Source organism: Chiloscyllium punctatum, chromosome 3 (assembly GCF_047496795.1).
Source record: "Chiloscyllium punctatum isolate Juve2018m chromosome 3, sChiPun1.3, whole genome shotgun sequence".
NCBI lineage: Eukaryota > Metazoa > Chordata > Chondrichthyes > Orectolobiformes > Hemiscylliidae > Chiloscyllium > Chiloscyllium punctatum.
The window spans coordinates 87,517,205-87,538,115 of record NC_092741.1 but is presented as its reverse complement, the minus strand read 5'-3'; the positions used below and the strand labels follow the sequence as shown (position 1 = coordinate 87,538,115).

At 40.7% G+C, this 20,911-nt stretch overlaps 1 protein-coding gene across 6 annotated transcripts in view; it reads right to left on the bottom strand.

Moving 5' to 3' along the window:
* The window catches only part of LOC140462260 (nuclear receptor coactivator 7-like), a 116,062-nt gene that overhangs the window by 16,277 nt on the left and 78,874 nt on the right, over positions 1–20,911 (bottom strand). For 5 of the 6 annotated variants that reach the window (XM_072555989.1, XM_072555988.1, XM_072555992.1 and 2 more), the window contains one exon: positions 411–558. In XM_072555989.1, the coding sequence (XP_072412090.1) occupies positions 411–558 (148 nt within the window). Of the gene's footprint in view, positions 1–410; positions 559–5,146; positions 5,247–20,911 lie in introns of those variants that run through there. The other variant, XM_072555993.1, reaches the window with a different exon arrangement.

Here is a 20,911-nt window from a genome sequence, read left to right as displayed (position 1 = left end):
GTCAATAAATGTACATCTTTCTATGGGTTCAACAACGGCTATGACATGGAAAATTCTATTCTTGTCATATTCTGACTATTTATCAAAAATCAGTTTCAAAAGCTCATAATTAAGTTCCATTTGTTCTCTGTATTCCATTACTGGCATTTTAACCATAATGCGAGATTCTTTGGAGAGGATAACCATAAAGGTTTTACACTGAAGAAAGCGACTTTAGAAATCTAGGATGGAAAACAGTATTTGATATTGTTTCAATGCACATACCTTGGTACAGTTACCAGAGAATGGCACAGCTCAGATTTCCAGTGGCGAGGATTTTTTAAAAAATTATAAATTGAGAAAGAAAACCTTCCAAGAATTATGCTTTAGAAATGTGAAATACAATAAATTTGAAATCCAATGTAGCCTACCTCCCAACTTTTAGGAATTGGGTCACTGAAGAAATTGTCAATCATTTCCAGCTCATCCTTCTCAACCACCACAAATCCCTGGTCTTTGGCTTCTTTCCCATACACTTCTGGTGACCACTGAACAAAGAATGCATACAGGTGATCTACCCTGAATGGAAGAAGGCAAGGGAAAATTCTGTTAAAATAGATTACAGTAACTATACAGAGCTTGTTAAATTTACTTATCTGCAACTTCAAATAAGTCATCTCAACTGCATAATCTGAGAAACTGAACATTTGTACAAACTTTTAAATATGTTTATCAGAACACAACAGAATTACAGTTACTATTTACACCGTAACTGCAACACTAGCTACAGAGACAAGTGAAAGAGGCAAGTGCTTCAGAGTGAAAGAGGGAAGGAAAAATTGCAGGGACCATGATCCAAAATTTTAAATCATCTCTGGCCACAGGTGAATGCCAGATTACTGGAGGATAGCTAGTGTGGTTCCACTTTACAAGAAAGGTGGCAGAGATAGACCAGAAAACTATAGACCACTGAGCCTAATATCAGTGGTGCGGAAACTATTGGAGAAAATAGTGAAAAAGAAAATTAATCTCCATTTAGACAGGCAAGGATTAATTGGGAAGGTCATGCCTCACAAATGTGGTGGAACTTTGAGGTGACCAAGTGTTGGATAAGAGTTGAGCAGTTGATGTAGTTTATATGGAATTCAGCAAGCCCTTTACCAAGGTCCACAGGAGAGACTGATAAAGAAAGTAAAAGCTCATGGGATCCAGGATAACTTGGCAAGATGGATCCATAATGGCATCTTAGTGACAGGAGACAGAGGGTACTGACAGAGGGCGGCACGGTGGCACAGTGGTTAGCACTGGTGCCTCACAGTGCCAGAGACCCGGGTTCAGTTCCCGCCTCAGGCGACTCTGTGTGGAGTTTGCACGTTCTCCCCGTGTCTGCGTGGGTTTCCTCCGGGTGCACCGGTTTCCTCCCACAATCCAAAAATGTGCAGGTTAGGTGAATTGGCCAAGTTAAATTGCCCGTAGTGTTAGATGAAGGGGTAAATGTAGGGGAATGGGTCTGGGTGGGTTGCGCTTCGGCGGGTCGGTGTGGACTTGTTGGGCCGAAGGGCCTGTTTCCACACTGTAAGTAATCTAATCTAGAAGGATATGAGAGTGGAGCCTGGTGTGCAGTGGTGTACCATAATGCTGTGTCCCTTATTTAGGAATATCACAAACAATATGTGAGAATGTGGGAGGGATGATATGTAATTTGTGGACGAAAGAAAGTTTTGCTGAGTTTTTGACAGTGAGGAGGAAGGCGTTAGCTAACAGGCGAATATGAACAGATTAGTCAGATGCGTGGCAGATGAATTTAACCCTGGTAAGTGAGAAGTGACGACTTTGGAAGAAGGAACAAAACAAGGGAGTAGACAATGAATGGCAAAAAAAAAGCTCAGGAATAGGGGAATTAACACAAAATCCCTAAAGTTTGGAACAGGCCATTTGGCCCATCAAGTCCACACTGACCCTCTGAAGAGCATCCCACCCAGACTCACATACCCTACCCAAACTCTATAACCTTGGATTTCCCATGGCTAGTCCACACAGCTTACACATCCCTGGACAATATAGGCATGGCCAAACCACCTAACCTGCACAGCTTTGGACTTTGGGAAGAAACCAGAGCACCTGGGGGAAACCCTTGCAGGCACTGGGAGAGTGTGCAAACTCTACACAGGCAATCACCTTCGGGTAGAAACAAACCTGGATCTCTGGCACTATGAGGAAGCAAAGCCAATCACTCAGCCACCATGCTGCTACAGAAATCTTAAGGTACTTGAGATGTTTAAGTGAGGAGCCTGGACAGGGTGAATAGAAAGCTGCTGCTCCCTTAGTCAAAGGGTCAATAAAAATGGGGCATAATTTTCAAGTAAAAGAAAGTAGATTTGGATGGAATTTGAGGAAAACTATTTTCACTCAAAGGGTGATGAGGGCTTAGAATACACTGCCTGAGAGGGTAATTGAGATGAGAAACCTCACAATGTTTAAAAACTACTTGGACAAGCACTTGACGTGTCAGTATATCCGAGGCTATGGACCTCATGCAGATAGTAGCATATTTTCCACAGTACAGACTTGCTGGGCTGAAGGGCCCCTTCTGTATGATTCTATGAGTTGATATGGCTCAAGTAAAACAGACAGGAGCTCAGGTGCTGCCAGTACTACACAAAATAAGGCATCATCTTACAAAGATATAAGTGGCTTAATCAATGTCATTTCATTTTAAAACTTGTACATAACATTTGGCAAAAAATTAATGACGATCATTCAACCCAAATTAAGAGAAAATACAATTTAAAATAAAGGTGAACTTTTAAAAAGTTAAAAAAAATCTGACCACGCTATCCACAATGGTATAAAAATACTTTCCTCCTTCAGAGTACAAAGAAAAATACGCCAGAACTGAACCAGATTTGTTTCTCGCTTGCAAACATATTTCTGTACCAATTTAACTATTCACATACAAGTAGTTGGAAATAAAAAGAAATAGTGAAGTCAAGAAAACAGAAACACAGATATCAGATGAAGGAGTAGGCCATTCAACCGTTCGCGTCTGCTCTGCCATTCAATATGATCAAGATGAATCATCCAATTCAGTACCCTATTGCTGCTTTATCCCCAAACTATTTGATCCCTTTAGCCTCAAGAACCAAATCTAATTCATTCTTGAAAATATTTAAAATTTTGGTTTTAATCACTTCCAGTTGCAGAGAATTCCAAAGGCTCACTCTGTGGGGTGAAGATATTTCTCCTCACTTCAGTCTTAAATGGCCTATCCAACATCCTTAAACTGTGACCTCTGATTCTGGACTCCCCATTCATCGGGAACATCCTTCCTGTGTTTACCCTGTCTAATTCTGTTAGAAATAATGACAAATTAAAACAATAATAGTATGATTTAAATTTAGGTGCTGCAAACAGAATAGCGACATGTAACTTGTTCTGAAATATTGCTCTTAATATTTTTATTGATGCCTCTATGTTCATTGTGGGTGGACTGAGTAAAAAAAAACTCTGTTTCTGCCAATCTGCATACTTTCTACCCACATGTCTGCAGTTTGATATCATGAACAGGACTATAATGTGTTCTTTCTTACAAAAAAAAGCTTTTCTTTTTGCCATTTGCTTCTAATTACTAGTTGTTAGTGACTAAAGCAGAATTTGATTGAAGGAAGATATCCAGAAAGCCACAATACAACCAGTAAATTTAACAAAAATGAATCAAAAAATACAATCTACTGTCAAAACATTTGTTTTAAAATGTCGTATTATAAATCTCCAAGCAGACCCCCCTAGTCATTTATTGTTAAGACACAGTACATTTGCCTAATCATGTAAAATATATTTTACGCAGATTTGATAAAAACAAACACTGAAATGTAGATGTTTATGGCCCAAATCTCTTTTGCTACAAGCCTGGAAAATAACTTGTTTCATACTTAATATGACATCAAAAGCTACAGCCAGCCAACACGATAGCCAGATTCTGAATGAACAGTTTCTAAAGTCAGTATTCAATGTCTAGCTCGCAGTTCTATTTAATTAACAGTAGTCATAACACCGCTAACAAAAAGAAAAATTGCTGGAGAAACTCTGTAGGTCCAGTCACTGAACTGGAAATGTTACCTCTGCCTTCTCTCCATAGATGCTGTCAAACCTGCTGAATTAATCCAGCAATTTCTCTGTTTGTTTCAGACTTTCAGCATCTGCTTATCGTTGTTTTATCATAATATTGCTGTTTGGTTATTACATTGGATAAAAAATAACTCAATTTCATTTCTTAAACAGGATTGAAAGCATATTCTCACACTGCAAAACTTCTATAAAATGTAAAATTTCAACATCAGCATCAAATTAATGGAGAAAGCTGAAATTACCTTACAACTGCTCCCTACATTTCTTGTATTACTATGGCCCACATGCTTCTTAGACCATCCTTGTCACTACTTGCACTTTGTAAATGTCAGTCTACTAATGTGCATCAAACACCTTAAGGCTGCCTTTAAAAAAGAATGATGAGTCAACATATTTCAGATGTCAGGGGAGAACAAGAGCACAGGAAGGTAGTAGGGCACAGGTCATAGTGAGAAAAGGGATGGGAAGTGTGATCCAGTTTCCATCTGGCTGAAATAGTATTTCCAAAGAACAGTGTAGGAATAATTTAATTTCTAGCTTTTCAGTAGAACATATTGCATTCTTTAGCTGAATTATGGTATACTGTCAGTTCAATGTAGAGTTTGGATTAAAATTAACATTGCCAGATTACTGAAAATGTTCACATTTTGTAAACTTGTCACCAAGACACTTTGATGTTATAAAAAATGAGATATTTTCATTCAACTTCTCCCAACATTTAAAATACTCAGAAAGGGAGTGTGTGTTTCATCAGCCTGCATGTAGATAACATGAATAATCTAAAACAGTAAAAATCTGACTTTGGCTGCAGCATTTCGTAACTATTCAGAGACCAGCAATGTGACATAATTCGTTTTATTCACATAAATGGATACAACTTCTCAACCCACCTTTTTCAACAAATGTAGATGTGAACTATTAAATAAGCATTATAAATATAATTGAATGCTCAAAATTTTACTTATTTAAACAATTTATTAATTTTAGTTTTGAAATTATTAGCACTAGTTTTGAAAGAATGATTAAAATAAGTACTTACTCTCTGACACTATGACCAAGGCCCATTTTAGAATTACAATGGAAAGATATGGAGAGAACTGGAAAGTTTATGCCGTTTTAGTGCAGCCGTGTTGAGTTCACATTCAGCATTAAACTTACAGCTAAGTTCACAGTTTAATTTAATGATGTTAAACTGTTTAGTTAACTCTTGAATCACTGCCAGTGCAATCATCTTTCATCAGGAAAGTACGTGGATCCTTTAAAAGTTGCTTATTAATCAAGGTAGCCTGCCAATGTTCTGAACATGGTACAACCTTGACAATTCTACACAATTGGTCTGACTTTAAGCACGTATTTGGCAAAGTATAAGCTTGTATGTTTGTTTGATATGAGGGGTGCTCCAAATATCATTAAAGCAAATCGTTTTCAGATTTTTCCCAACTCCGCTAAAACTTCTACTCTGTAAACATATTTTTCTGATTATCCATGCAATTGTGTAATTTTAAAAATCTGACATATGAACATTTCTTGTACTTACAAACAGCTACTTAACATTTTGCTGGATTGAGTTCTGATTTGCGTACAAATTGACTTGCAAACAGACACCGAAATGTAATCTGTTTGCAACCTGGGGAATACCTGTTACAAACGCTAATATTTTCCCAATGATATATTAGGCAAACTCGCCCATATTTTCCCATTTCTGTCATCCTTGTAGACCCTTCCAACTGAATTTAGATAAATGAGAAGTGTTCCATTTTGGTAAGACAAATCAAAGCAGAATTTATATAGTTCATGGTAGGATCCTGAGGAGTGCTGCCGAACAAAGAGATCAAGGGGTGCTCGTACATAGTTCCTTGAAAATGGAGTGACGGGATGGTGAGGCAGCATTTGGCACACTTACTTCATTCGTCAGAACATGGAGTATTTGAGTTGAGTTGTCATGTTGCGGCTGTACAGGCCATTGGTGAGACCTCTTTTAGAGTACTCCATCCAATTCTCATCTCCCTGCTATAGGAAAGATGTTGCTAAACTTGAAAGCATTCAGAATATATAAAATCATGAGGGGCATGGATAGAGTGAATAGTCAATGACTTTTTCCCAGGGTGGGGGAGTCCAAAACTAGAGGGCATAGGTTTAAGGTGAGAGGAGAAAAAATTAAAAGGAATCTAAGAGGCAACATTTTCACACAGACATGGTATTTGTATGGATAGTGCTGCTAGATGTGGTGGTAGAGGCAGATACAGTTACAATGTTTAAAAGGAATCTGGATGGGTACATGAACAGGTAGGGTTTAGAGGGATATGGGCCAAATACTGGCAAATGGAACTAGATCAGTTTAGGATATTTGGTTGGCATGGATGAGTTGGACTGGAGGGTGTTCAGTGCTGTATAACTCCATCAGTCTATGAAGTCTTACAATACAATAAGCATCTGGACAAGCACTTGCGATGTCAGAGACTAGGAGGGCAAAGTACAGTGGGCAGCACGGTGGCACAGTGGTTAGCACTGCTGCCTCACAGCGCCAGAGATCCGGATTCAATTCCCACCTCAGGTGACTCTGTGTGGAGTTTGCACATTCTCCCACTGTCTGCGTGGGTTTCCTCTGGGTGCTCTGGTTTCCTCCCACAATCCAAAAATGTGCAGATTAGGTGAATTGGCCACGCTAAATTGCCCGTAGTGTTAAGCGAAGGGATAAATGTAGGGGAATGGGTCTGGGTGGGTTGCGCTTCGGCGGGTTGGTGTGGACTTGTTGGGCCGAAGGGCCTGTTTCCACACTAAGTGATCTAATCTAATCTAATCTAAAGGTAAATGGGATTAGTATAGTTTGGGTTTTGCTGGTTGGCATAGACGTGGTGCACTGAAAAGCTGGTTTCTATGCTGAATGACTCTATTGACACTATGATTCATTCTAAACCCTTCAACCACTCAGTCTCTATTTCATTCATTGACATATTGAACCTGGGTATTTGATCAAGGTCATTGTACTACAGATCATATAGCTCTAGGTTGTGCAATGTCCTACTTCCAATTAAGAGTCATAGAGACATACAGAACAGAACAGAACATTTGGTCTAAATTATCCATGCCAACCAATTTTCTCAATCTTAATTTGTCTCACTTGCCTGCATCCTATCGGAAGGATGTTATGAAACTTGAAAGGGTTCAGAAAAGATTTAAAGGATGTTGCCAGGATTGGAGGATTTGAGCTATAGGGAAAGATAAATATGCTGGGGCTGTTTTTCCTGTAGTATTGGATTTGAGCTATGTGGAGTGGTTGAATAGACTAGGGCTGTTTTCCCTGCAGCATCGGAGGCTAAGGGATGACCAGGTTTATAAAATCATGAGGGGCAAGGATAGGATAAATAGACAAGGTCTTTTCCCTAGGGTGGGGGAGTCCAGAACTAGAGGGCATAGGTTTAGGGTGAGAGGGAAAAGATAAAAAAAAGACTTAAGGGGCAACTTTTTTTACGCAGAGGGTGATAAGTGTGTGGAATGGGCTGCCAGAGGAAGTGGTGGAGGCTGGTACAATTGCAAAATTTAAGAGGCATCTGGATGGATATATGAATAGGAAGGGTTTGGAGGGATGTGGGCCGGGTGCTGGTAGGTTGAACTAGATTGAGGTGGGATATCTGGTAGACGTGGATGGGTTGGACCAAAGGGTCTGTTTCCATGCTGTACATCTCTATGACTCTAGTTGGCCCAAATCTCTCTGAACTTTTCCTATTCACGTATCTATCCAAATATTGTTACTGTACCTGCATCTTCACACACGAACCACCCTCTGAATGAAAAAGTTGCCCTCAGGGAAAAAGTTCCCCTCTCCCTTGAAAATATGACATGGAGGTGCCAGTGTTGGACTGGGTGGACAAAGTCAGAAGTTACACGACATCAGATTATAGTCCAACAGGTTTATTTGAAATCTCAAGCCTTCAGAGCGCTGCTCATTAATCATACTCCTTCATTTTGAACTCATCCACCATAGGAAAAAGACCGTTGCTATTCATCTTATCTATGTTCCTCGTGATCTTACTAAGTTTATAATTCATCTCTCAACCTCCTACAATTCAGTGAAACATGTTCCAGCATATCCAGCCTATTCTTATAACTCAAAGGTCCTGGCAACATTCTGGTCAATCTTTGCTGAAGCCTCTCCAATTTAATAATACCCTTCCTATAGCGGGGTGATCAGAACTGCACACAGTATTTCAAAAGTGGCCTCACCAATGTTCTGTACAACCTCAACATGATGCCCCAAATCCGACACTCAATGGTCTGAACGATGAAGACAAGCATGTTAAATGCCTTCTTAACCATCATATCTACCTGTGATGCAACTTTTAAAGAACTATGTACCTGAATCCTTAGGACTCTCTATTTGATAACATTACCCAGGACCCTATGATTAACTGTATAAGTCCTGTTCTTGTTTGTTTTACCAAAATGCAATACCTCACATTTATCCAAACTAAACTCTACCTGCCACTCCTCAGCCCATTAGCCCAGTCGATCAAGATCCCATTATAATCTTCACTGTCCACTATACCACCAATTTTAGTATCACTCATAAATTTACTAACCCGTGCCTTCTAAATTCTTATCCAAATCGTTTATATAGATTACAAACGTAAGTGGATCCAGCACCAAACCTTGCAGAATACTGCTGGTCACAGGCCTCCAGTCCAAAACACACACCACCACCACGCTCTGTCTCCTACCATCAAGCCAATTTTGTATCCAATTGGCAAGCTCTCCCTGAATCCCATGTGATCTAACTTTACTAATCAGTTTACCAGGCAGAACCTTGTCAAAGGCTTTACCAAAGTTCATGTAGAAAATGTCTACCATTCTGCCTTCAATCGTTTTGGGTACAGTTTGTTCTGCTATAATGTGTGTTTCGATAACACAAATTTACTATACTGCATTTGACAAATTGGGGATGTTGTTTCTAAAGTACAAACTTTTAAAAAGTGTTTTGGCTCTAACTTGATTACATCACCAACACTTTAAGTGCTGTTTCTAAAGTGCGATTTTTCTATAATCTGGGGTTGCACAACAACGCAACCACCGCATTATAGAAGAACTACCTGTACTTACTCAAAAAATTCAATCAAGTTTTATGTGACACAATTTCCCACACACAAAGCCATGCTGACTATCCCTAATCAGTCCTTGCTTTACTTCAAATGCATGTAAATCCTATCTCTCAAAGTCTACTCCGATAATGTACATACCACTGATGTCAAATTCACACGTATATAGTTCCCAGGATTCTGGTTACAGCCTCTCTTAAATAAAGGCACAACACCTGTGGCTGTAGATTATACAAATATATCTGCTACATCATTCTGAAATTTACAAACATTTATCAGCAGAACGGAGTTGACTTTGTGAAGCAACACATTACATTTTTTTTTGGTCACAAAACTGAAATGATTTCTGGAGGTGCCAATTGAAATCCCTAATTGACTTTTACCGACAAAACGTCCAAAAGTGATATGCAACATTGTAAACCAGCAATGTCGCTCCAAAGCATTATATTTAAGCAATAAATCAATAATACTGCAATTCTGTAATATCTAGCTCAGCTAACCCATCAAACCAAATAATTTATTTTCTCAGTAAATAAAGTTAATAAATTATAAGAGCAAGCTGTTTTGATTTGTATTTTGAACATATTTCCAAAGTTATCAGAAAAAATTATGGCATTTTATTCACTTTAAAGTTACTCCAAAAATAGCATATTGGTCTTAAACAGTCAGGTAAAGGACAGTGTAAACTGTCAAAAATATTCTCAGGTCTCTATCTTCAGTTTATCATACCGTTACTTGGAAGCCTCCCAGCAGTGTGAGAAGTGTAATTAGAAAATAAAGAGCAGCTACAATTATGGATAAATTGTTGGATTAGAGGATTGAAGAGTGAGGAAGTGGTGGAGCAAGAAACAGAAAGACAGACAAAATACTTCATATGTGTGGTAGATTCTCCATACATCATCTCTGGATAGCCTTACATATGCGGACAAGTTATGACTAGGAAGAAAACCATGAGTCTAGCAGGGGCTAAATGGGTTCAGGTGATAACCGTGGTCAGCATTTTCAATGTGACAACACTTAGCAAGAGAACAAAAAAAGTTTATGGTTTGAACTATGTGGTCAAGCCCAATGAATGTATCTGTACATCACAACAGAATTTAATCAGGTGGGTGGATGAGTGAGCAAATGAGACAGGGTAAAAAAAAGAGGTGGTGCTGCCATATTGATCAAGGAGTCAATTACCACAGTATGTGAGCATGATTTCTTAGATCTTTCCTCAAATTATGCCAAATGGATAGCACCTAAAAACACACGGCTTGGGGAGCGTCCATTTTATCAGAGATGTCCTATAGGAATATATGGACAGACATATGTAGGCAAATCTCAAGAGAAACGTAAAAATAATAAGATTATAACAGTAGGGGACTTCAACTTCATCAAACTTAACTGGAATAGACAAAGTATGAAAGGCTTAGAGGGAGTAGAATTCTTAAAATACATCCAGGAGAGCTCTTTATGCCAGCATGTAAACAAAATCTAACAAGAGAGCAGTTAGTGTTGGATCTAATTTTAGGCCAAGTGGTAGATGTGGTAGTGGGGCGAACATTTCAGTGGTAGTGACCATAATTCACTGAGATTTAACATAATTATGGATAAGGACAAAGCTGTTAAGAAATAAAGATTTTGAATTGGGAAAAGCCAATTTCAATAAACTAAGACAAGGCAAAAGTGGACTGGAGAAGCTATTTGCAGGAAAATCCACATCATATCAGTCGGGGACGTTTGAAATTAATAGTGAGGGTGCAGGGCCAATACGTTCCTGTAAAAGGTAAAGGGTGGGATTAACAAGTCCAGAGCACCTGGGACATATAGGATTGGTTAAGGGAAAAATAAAGGAAGCTTATGGCAGATACTGGAGGAGTATAGAAATTGCAGGGAATTGCTTAAAAACTAGGAGAACAAAGAGGGGACATGAAAAGAATCACTGGCAAGTAACATTATGTAAAATCCAACGGTGTTTTTAAAGAATATAATGGGCAAGAGAATAACTAGGAAAATAGTACACCCATTATAAACTAAAGTGGCAACATATGTGGGGATCCAGAAGACACTGTTGAGGTTTTAAATGAATACTTTTCATCTGTATCCAGAACAGAGAAGGACGATAGATGTAGAAATCTGGGAGGGGATCTACAATATACTTGAATGAATCAGCATTGAGAGAGAGGTGGTATTGATAGACTTGGAAGTGGATAAATTCCAAGGCCCAGATGAGATGTAGTAGGCTTTTCCCCTGATGAAGGGCTTTTGCCTGAAACGTCGAATTCGCTGCTCGTTGGATGCTGCCTGAACTGCTGTGCTCTTCCAGCACCACTAATCTAGATGAGATGTATCCCAGGCTGCTTTGGGAGGCAACAAAGGAGATATCAGGGGCTCTGACATTAATTCTCAAATCCTCACTGACCCCAAGAAAAGTGCCAGAGGACTGCAAGATAGCTAAAGTGGTACCATTAACATCTGTGATTGGAAACTATTGGAAAAGTACTGAAGCACAGAATTAATTTCCACTTGGACAAGCAAAGCGAAATCAAGGATAGTCAGCCCATGGCGGATCACATCTAACAAATTTGATTGAATTTTGAAAAGAATTGACAAAGTGTGTTAGAGGAGAGTAGTACAGCTGATATGGTTGATGTGGACATCACATCTAACAAATTTGATTGAATTTTGAAAAGAATTGACAAAGTGTGTTAGAGGAGAGTAGTACAGCTGATATGGTTGATGTGGACTTCAGTAAGCTGTTGACAAGGTTTCAAATGCAGACTGGTTAAGAAGCAAGAAGCCCATGGGATCCAGGGTAATTTGGCAAATTGGATCCAAAATTCAATGGTTAATCAACTTCACCAACACCTTCCACTTTGACCTCAAGTTCACATAAACCATTTCTCACACCTCCCTCCCCTTCTTGGACCTTTCTGTGTTCATCTCCGGTGACTGACTCAACACGGACATTTACTTCAAACCCACCACTTCCCACAGCTACCTTCAGTAAAACTCCTCCCACCCACCCATGTACAAATCCGATCCCATACTCCCAATTCCTTTTCCTCTGCCATATCTACTCCCAGGAGGAGCAATTCCACTCCAGGACATCTCAGATGTCCTCCTACTTCAGGGACGGTAATTTCCTCTCCCACGTGGTCAACAATGCCTTCCAGTGCATCTCCTCCACTTCCTGCACCTCCGCCCTCAAACCCCACCCCCTCAACAAGGATAGAATCCCTCCCTCCCCCCCCCGACTCCACTAATATCCGGATACAACACATTATCCTCCACCATATACACTCAGACCCCACCACCAAAGATATACTCCCCTCCCCACCCCTATCTGTGTTCCACAGAAACCATTCCCTCCATGATTCCCTTGTTAGGTCCACACTCCACCCACCAACCCTCCCTCCATCTTGCCTTGCCGCCGCATGCGGTGCAAAACCTGCACCCACACTTCCCCCCTCACTGCTGTCCAAGGTCTCAAAGGATCTTTTCACATTCAGCAGACATTTTCCTGCACATCCACCCATCTCCTCTACTGTGTCTGTTGCTCTCGATGTGGTCTGCTCTACATCGGGGAGACAGGATGCCAACTTGCTGAGTGTTTCAGGGAACACCTCTGGGACACACGCACCCAACAACACCACCACCCTGTTACCAACCACTTCAACTCCATCAAGGACATTCAAATCCTGGGCCTCCTCTATCGCTAAATAAAAGCCACCCGCCAACTGGAGGAAGAATGCCTCATCTCCACCTTGGGACTCTTCAACCACACAGCATCAACGTTGACTTCACTAGTTTTCAAATCTCCTATCCCCTTACCTCATCCCAGATCCAACTCTCTAACTCAACACTGCCCTCTTGAGCTGTCCATCTTCCTTCCCACCTATCCGCTCCACCCTCCTCACCAATCTATCACAATTAACCCCCACCTGCATCCACCTATCACCTTCCTACCTACCTTACCCCCAGCCTCAACCCCACTATCCCTCTATCCCTTTTCCCCTCTCGACATTCCTGACGAAAGGCGTATGCCTGAAATGTTGACACTGCTGCTACCTGAACTGCTGTGCTTTTCCAGTGCCATCCTTTTCAACTCTGACTCTGCAGCAACTGCAGTCCTCACTTTCTCTTAGTAGCAGAAAGCAGAACATGATGCTCGACGAACGTTTTTGCCATTGGTAGCCTGTGTCCATTACCACAGGTTTCAGTACAGATCCCCTTGCTGTTTGTTGTGTACCTTAATGATCAAGATATGAATGTTGGAAGTATGATCAGTTCACAAGATAACAAAAATTGGTGGGGTGGTAAATAATGAGTAAAGCTTTAGATTTCTGGACAATATAAAAGGGATGATCAGATGGGCTGAACAGTAGCAAATGGAATTTAATCCTGAAAAGTGTGAGGTGATGCATTTTGGGAAGACTAACAAGGTGCAAGAGTCCTTAAGGAAAGGTAGATACAGTGGTTAAGAAGCTATTTGGGATTCTTGCCTTTGTTAGTCAAGGCATTGACTAAAAGAGCAAGGAAGTATTGATGAAGCTGCACATAACATTAGTTACGGCCACAACTGGTGTACTATATGCAGTTCTGATCACTACACCATAGGAAGGATACAACTGCAATAGCGTGGATGCAGAGAAGATTCATCTGGATGTTGTCTGGGCTATAGCACTTCAGCTATGAAGAGAGACTAGGGAGGCTGGGATTGTTTTTCCTTAGAGCAGCTATGGCTTAAGGGGGAAATTTGATTGAGACGTACAAAGTTGAGAACATAGATACAGGGGCCAATATTCAGGCAAAGTAATTTTAAAGTAAGAAGCAGAGGTTTATAGGGAACCTGGAGAAAATTGTTTTCACCCAGAGGGTTGTAGGTATTTGGAACTCACTGCCAAAAATGATGGAAGAGGCATGAACTCGCAAGACATTAAAGGCTACTGCGATGGACACATGAAACTCAAGAGGATGCAAGAGCATAGGCCAATGCTGAAAAATGGAATGAAAACAGATGGCTATTTGATGACCAGCATAGACAACGGGCAGAAGGATCTGCTTCCGTGCTGCAAAATCTCAATGACTCTCTGACATCTGCATGCACAACTCTAAGTGATGTGTAACATAAGAAGCAAATATAAGCTCCTCCTGCTGTATGAATATTCAGATAGGCCTATGTAAAACAATGCTTGGTGAATGAAATCTGTGGTCTGGGATATTAAAGTATCAGAACATTTATGTATTTAAGTGCTTTGGGTTAACTGATAAACTCACCCATAAGTGTTTTAATTGGTATTATTTCAAAACAGACAAATAATTGATAAACTTGGTTATCAATATGCAGAACTATGTAATTCTTCAGAATACAAATTGGACTGTGAAAATTAGTATGTGAACAACAGTAATCAAGACAGGTGTTCACACCATTCCTGCATATTTAAACATGAAAGCAGTGCATGTGAGCATGAAGATGGCTTTAATCAAACCCCAGTTAAACGTTGGAAAAAATGCAGGTAAATTGGACTTGCTTGAGTCTAGTCTGTTTCATAATTTTAAGCGTCTAAAAAGGAACCAGCAAAAGGAATGTCTGATAATTCTTATCTTCTAAATGCTTATTCACTGCAGGAAAACCCTTAGTACTGTTAACACTTTAGACAATGTTTTACACAGAAAATCAATCGAATGCCAAATGTTCTATGTACTTAGACTACTCGTTTATATTTGTTCAAAGGTCCAGTTCAGGCTGTCAGGAAAGAATTTAAGTAGCGGCCATCTTCATGAATGGACGGAATTCCACTAGAAAATGTGAATATCTTTAGAATGAAATAGCAACAATTGAAGCTGCAAAAGATTAAGCCTCAACAGATTTGAACCTAAATGTGCTCAACCAATGTACAGCAGCAAACAATAAAGCCAACAGAATACTGAACTACACAGTCAAAACAGTACAGCACAATTTAGAGAAACTTGCGATTCAAACTGCCTAGTTCTCTACTGAGACCAATTCTTACTGTTAAGATGCAGAGTAGTAAGCACTTTGCAAGAAGTAAAGAGACTGCTATTGAATACCAAATATCTGAGTTATAAGGAAGGATCAGTGTTAGGTCCACTGCTTTTTGTTATTTATATAAACAACTTGGAATTGAACATAGGAGGTATGGCAAGTAAGTTTGCAGATGACACCAACATTAGAGGTGAAATGGACAGCAAAGGAGGTTACTTCAGAGTACAACGAAATCTTCATCATATGAGCCAATGAACTGAGGAGTGGCAGATGGAGTTTAGCTTAGACAAAAGCAATTTACTGTGGATGCTGGAATCTGAAACCAAAAGAGAAAATGCTGTAAAATCAAAGGAGGTCTTGCAGCATCTGTAAGGAAAGAAAAGAGCTGACGTTTCGAGTCTAACTGACCCTTTGTCAAAGTCCAGCTTTGACAAAGAGTCAGTTAGACTCAAAACGTCAGCTCTTTTCTCTCCTTACAGATGCTGCCAAACCTGCTGAGATTTTCCAGCATTTTCTCTTTTGGTTTTAGTTTAGATAAAGTGGTGCTGCATTTTAGAAAAGCAATTCAAGGCAGGCCTTATATACTTAAAGGTAAGGTCCTGGGAAGTGTTGCTGAACAAAAGACAATAGGTGCAGGAGTAGGCCATTCTGCCCTTCGAGCCTGCACCACCATTCAATATGATCATGGCTGATCATCCTTAATCAGTATCCTGTTCCTGCCTTATCTCCATAACCCTTGATTCCACTATCCTTGAGAGCTCTATCCAACTCTTTCTTAAATGAATCCAGAGACTGGGCCTCCACTGCCCTCTGGGGCAGAGCATTCCACACAACCACCACTCTCTGGGTGAAGAAGTTTCTCCTCATCTCTGTCCTAAATGGTCTACCCCGTATTTTTAAGCTGTGTCCGCTGGTTCGGCACTCACCCATCAGCGGAAACATGTTTCCTGTCTCCAGAGTATCCAATCTTTTAATAATCTTATATGTCTCAATTAGATCCCCTCTCAGTCTTCTAAACTCAAGGGTATACAATCCCAGTTACTCCAGTCTTTCAGCGTAAGGTAGTCCCGCCATTCCAGGAACTGACCTCATGAACCTACGCTGCACTCCCTCAATAGCCAGAATGTCTTTCCTCAAATTTGGAGACCAGAACTGCACACAATACTCCAGGTGTGGTCTCACCAGGGCCCTGTACAGCTGCAGAAGAATCTATTTGCTTCCATACTCAATCTCTCTTGTTATGAAGGCCAGCATGCTATTAGCCTTCTTCATTACCTGTTGTACCTGCATGCTTACCTTCATGACTGGTGTACAAGAACACCCAGATCTCTCTGTACTGCCCCTTTACCTAAATTGATTCCATTTAGGTAGTAATCTGCCTTCCTGTTCTTGCCACCAAAGTGGATAACCATACATTTATCCACATTAAACTGCAAGTGCCATGCATCTGTCCACTCACCTAACCTGTCCAGGTCACCCTGTAATCTCCTAACATCCTCCTCACATTTCACCCTGCCTCCCAGTTTAGTATCATCAGCAAATTTGCTAATGTTATTACTAATACCATCTTCTATATCGTTAATATATATTGGAAAAAGCTGCAGTCCCAGCACTGATCCCTGCGGTACCCCACTGGTCACTACCTGCCATTCCGAAATTGAGCCATTTATCACTACTCTTTGTTTCCTGTCAGCCAACCAACTTTCAATCCAAGTTAGTACTTTGCCCCCAATACCATGCGCCCTAATTTTGCTCACTAACCTCCTATGTGAGACTTTATCAAAAGCTTTCTGAAAGTCCAGGTACACTACATCTACTGGATCTCCCTCGTCCATCTTCAGAGTTACATCCTCAAAAAATTCCAGAAGATTAGTCAAGCATGCTGACTCTGACCTATCCAGAAGATTAGTCAAGCATAAATCCATGCTGACTCTGACCTATCCTGTTACTACTATCCAGATGTATCGTAATTTCATCCTTTATAATAGACTCCAGCATGTTTCCCACCACTGAGGTCAGACTAACTGGTCTATAATTTCCTGCTTTCTCTTTCCCACCTTTCTTAAAAAATGGTACAACATTAGCCACCCTCCAATCCGTAGGAACTGATCTGGAATCTATCGAACTCTGGAAAATAATCACCAACGCATCCACGATTTCTCGAGCCACCTCCTTCAGTCCCTGGGATGTAGACCATCAGGCCCCGGGGACTTATCAACCTTCATACCTAACAGTCTCTCCAACACCAATTCCTGGCACATATAAATTCCCTGAAGTTCAGATCCTTCAGCCACTGTTACCTCAGGAAGATTGCTTGTGTCTTCCCCAGTGAACACAGATCTGAAGTACCAATTCAATTCTTCTGTCATTTCTTTGTTCCCCATAATATATTCCCCTGTTTCTGTCTTCAAGGGCCCAATTTTAGTCTTAAACTTTTTTTGCCTTTCACATACCTAAAAATGCTTTTACTATCCTCCTTTATATTTTTGGCCAGTTTACCTTCGTACCTCATTTTTTCTCTGCTTATTTCCTTCTTAGTAATCCTCTGTTGTTCTTTAAAAGCTTCCCAGTCCTCCGTTTTCCCACTTATCTTTGCTATGTTATACTTTTTCTCTTTTAACTTTATATGTTTCTTAACTTCCCTAGTCAGCCACGGCCACCCATGTCTCCTCCTAGGATCTTTTTACCTTTTTGGAATGTACTGATTCTGCATTGCCTGCATTATACACAGAAATATCTGCCATTGTTCCTCCACTGTCATCCCTGCTAAGGTATTGCACAATTGTACTTTGGCCAGCTTCTCTCTCATAGCTCCATAGTTCCCTTTATTCAACTGAAAAATTGTCACTTCTGATTGTATCCTCTCCCTCTCAAATTGCAGATTGAAGCTTATTGTATTATGGTCACTACTTCCCAATGGCTCCTTCACTTTGAAGTCCCTGATCAATTCTGGTTCGTTGCACAATACCAGATCCAGAGTTGCCTTCTCCCTAGTAGGCTCCAGCACCTGCTGTTCTAAGAATCCATCTCGGAGGCACTCCACAAAGTCTCTTTCTTGAGGTCCAATTCCCCATCCTGATTCTCCCAGTCTACCTGCATGTTGAAATCCCCCATAACAACTGTAGTAACATCTTTGCGACAGGCCAATTTCAGCTCCTGATTCAACTTACATCCGACATCCGGACTACTGTTTGGGGGCCTGTAGAGAACTCCCAAGAGGGTCTTTTTACACTTAGAATTTCTCAGCTCTATCCATACTGACTCTACATCCCCTGATTCTAGGTCCTCCCGCGCAAGGGACTGAATATCATCCCTTACCAACATGGCCACCACCCCCTCTGCCTGTCAGTCTGTCCCTACGATAACACATGTAGCCTTGAATATTCATTTCCCAGAGCCTGTCCACTTGAAGCTACATCTCAGTTATCCCCACAATATCGTATCTGCCGATTTCCAAAAGAGCCTCAAGCTCATCCATCTCATTTCTAATGCTTCGTGCATTCATATATAGTATTTTTAATTTGTTAGAGTCCTCACCCTTCCCATCAACTCCTATTTCACTCAACCTTACAGCATGATCCCTTTTTGAGTTTTCTCCTTCATTGATACAGTTGTCTTTCTTGACTTCCCTTGTTCTAACTTTCCCTCCAATTTCCTTCTTAAACATCCAGTTTGTATACCCCCCCCCCCACTACTTAGTTTAAATGTAGCTGTGTTGCAGTAGCACACCTGCCTGCCAAAATGCTGGTCCCCAACCTATTAAGGTGTAAACCGTCTCTCTTGTATAATTTATGCTTACCACAAAACATACCCCAGTGATCCAAGAATTTAAATCCTTGTTTCCTGCACCAGTTCCCCAGCCACACATTCAAGTCCATTATCTCCCTGTTTCTGGTCTCACCAGCCCGAGGAACTGGAAGCAAACTGGAGATAACCACTCTAGACGTCCTGCTTTTCAGCCTTCTTCCTAGTTCTCCGAAGTCCCACTGTAGTATGTTCCTCCTTTTCTTCCCGACATCATTTGTGCCGACATGTACCACCACTTGTGGCTCTTCACCTTCGTCCTTGAGGATTTCCTGCAATCTGTCTGTGATGTCTTTAACGCAGGCACCAGGAAGGCAACACACCATCCTTAAGTCCCGCCTGCTGCCACAAAAACCCCAGTCAGTTACTCTCACTATGGAGTCCCCTATTACCACGGCTCTGTGCGATGTCCGACTCTTCCACTCTGTCTCCACGCCAACTTTTGATTGACAGACCTGGCCGCCTTGCGGATTGGCAGTGTCATCTGTCTCTGTTTCCAAAAGATTTAACTTGTTGCTGAAAGGTACTTCCCCCAGGGTGTCTTGCACCTGTCTCCTCTCTGCCTTCCTCATTGTCTGCTCTCTTCTGCTCTGGTCGGTGTAATAACCTTGCTGAAGGTCTTGTCCAGAAAGATCTCGTTCTCTCGGAATGCAGGTTCATAGTTCATAGTTCCTTGAAAGTGGAGACCCAGATAGTCAGGATAGTGAAGAAAGCATTTAGTATGCTTTCCTTTATTGGCCAATGCATAGAATATAAGAGTTGGAAGGTATGTTGCGGCTGTACAGGACATTGGTTAGGCCACTTTTGGAATATAGTGTGAAATTCTGGTCTCCTGCTTATGGGGAGGTAGTTGTGAAACTTGAAAGGGTTCAGAAAAGATTTACAAGACTGTTGCTAGGATTGTATGGTTTGAGCTATAGGCAGAGGCTGAAAAGACTGGGGATATTTTCCCGGAGCATCGGAGGCTGAGGGGTGACCTTATAGAGGTTTATAAAATCATGAGGGGCATGGATAGTGTAAATAGATAAGGTCTTTTCCCCAGGGTGATGGAGTCCAAAACTAGAGGTCATAGGTTTAAGGTGAGAAGGGAAAGATTTAAAAGGGATCGAAGGGACACCTTTTTCATGTAGAGGTTGGTATGTTAATGGAATGAGCTGCCAGAGGAAGTGGTGGAGGCTGATACAGCTACAATATCTAAAAGGCATCTGGATGGGTATATGAACAGGGATATGGGCCATATGCTGGCAATTGGGACTAGATTAATTTAGTATATCTGGTTGACATGGATGAGCTGGACCAAGAGGTCTGTTTCCTTGCTATACATCTCTACAACTTGATGAATGACTGGTGAAAGTTCAGCTTTTAGCATACAAAGCAGGTGCTAATAAAGAGCATTTCAAAAGGTGGTGCAAGAGGTATCCAAATTTAAAAATTAAGTTGCAAGAGGAGGACAAGGCAACAATTTCAAACAAGCACAGAGAGAAAAACAAAATCAGGAAATAATTCTTCATGAAATGATTGATGCATGTAGAAACTGAGATTTAAAGTTGAAAATTCTGGTGCATTCTTGAGAATAATTCGAACCTGAAATAGGAGGGGGCTGGCTATTTCTGGAAGTTTGTATCAAGATCTTCCAATGCCCACTTTCATCCAAATATCATCATCTGTCCTGAAGACTCTAATAAACTGAATGAATGAATGAATTTCACATTTACAACCAGAAATTCTCTCCCTACATCCCCTCTCCTGCAAGATCCAAAACCCAATTCTGCACCTATATTTGGTTCAGCATCTTTTTTTACTGCTTACACATCTGAGAAATGATTTAGATTTTTCCGTATACCAAAAGTGCTGAATAATTCCAAATTGCTGTCGTTTCTAAATCCTGCAAAGTGGTTGAAAACACACAAACATG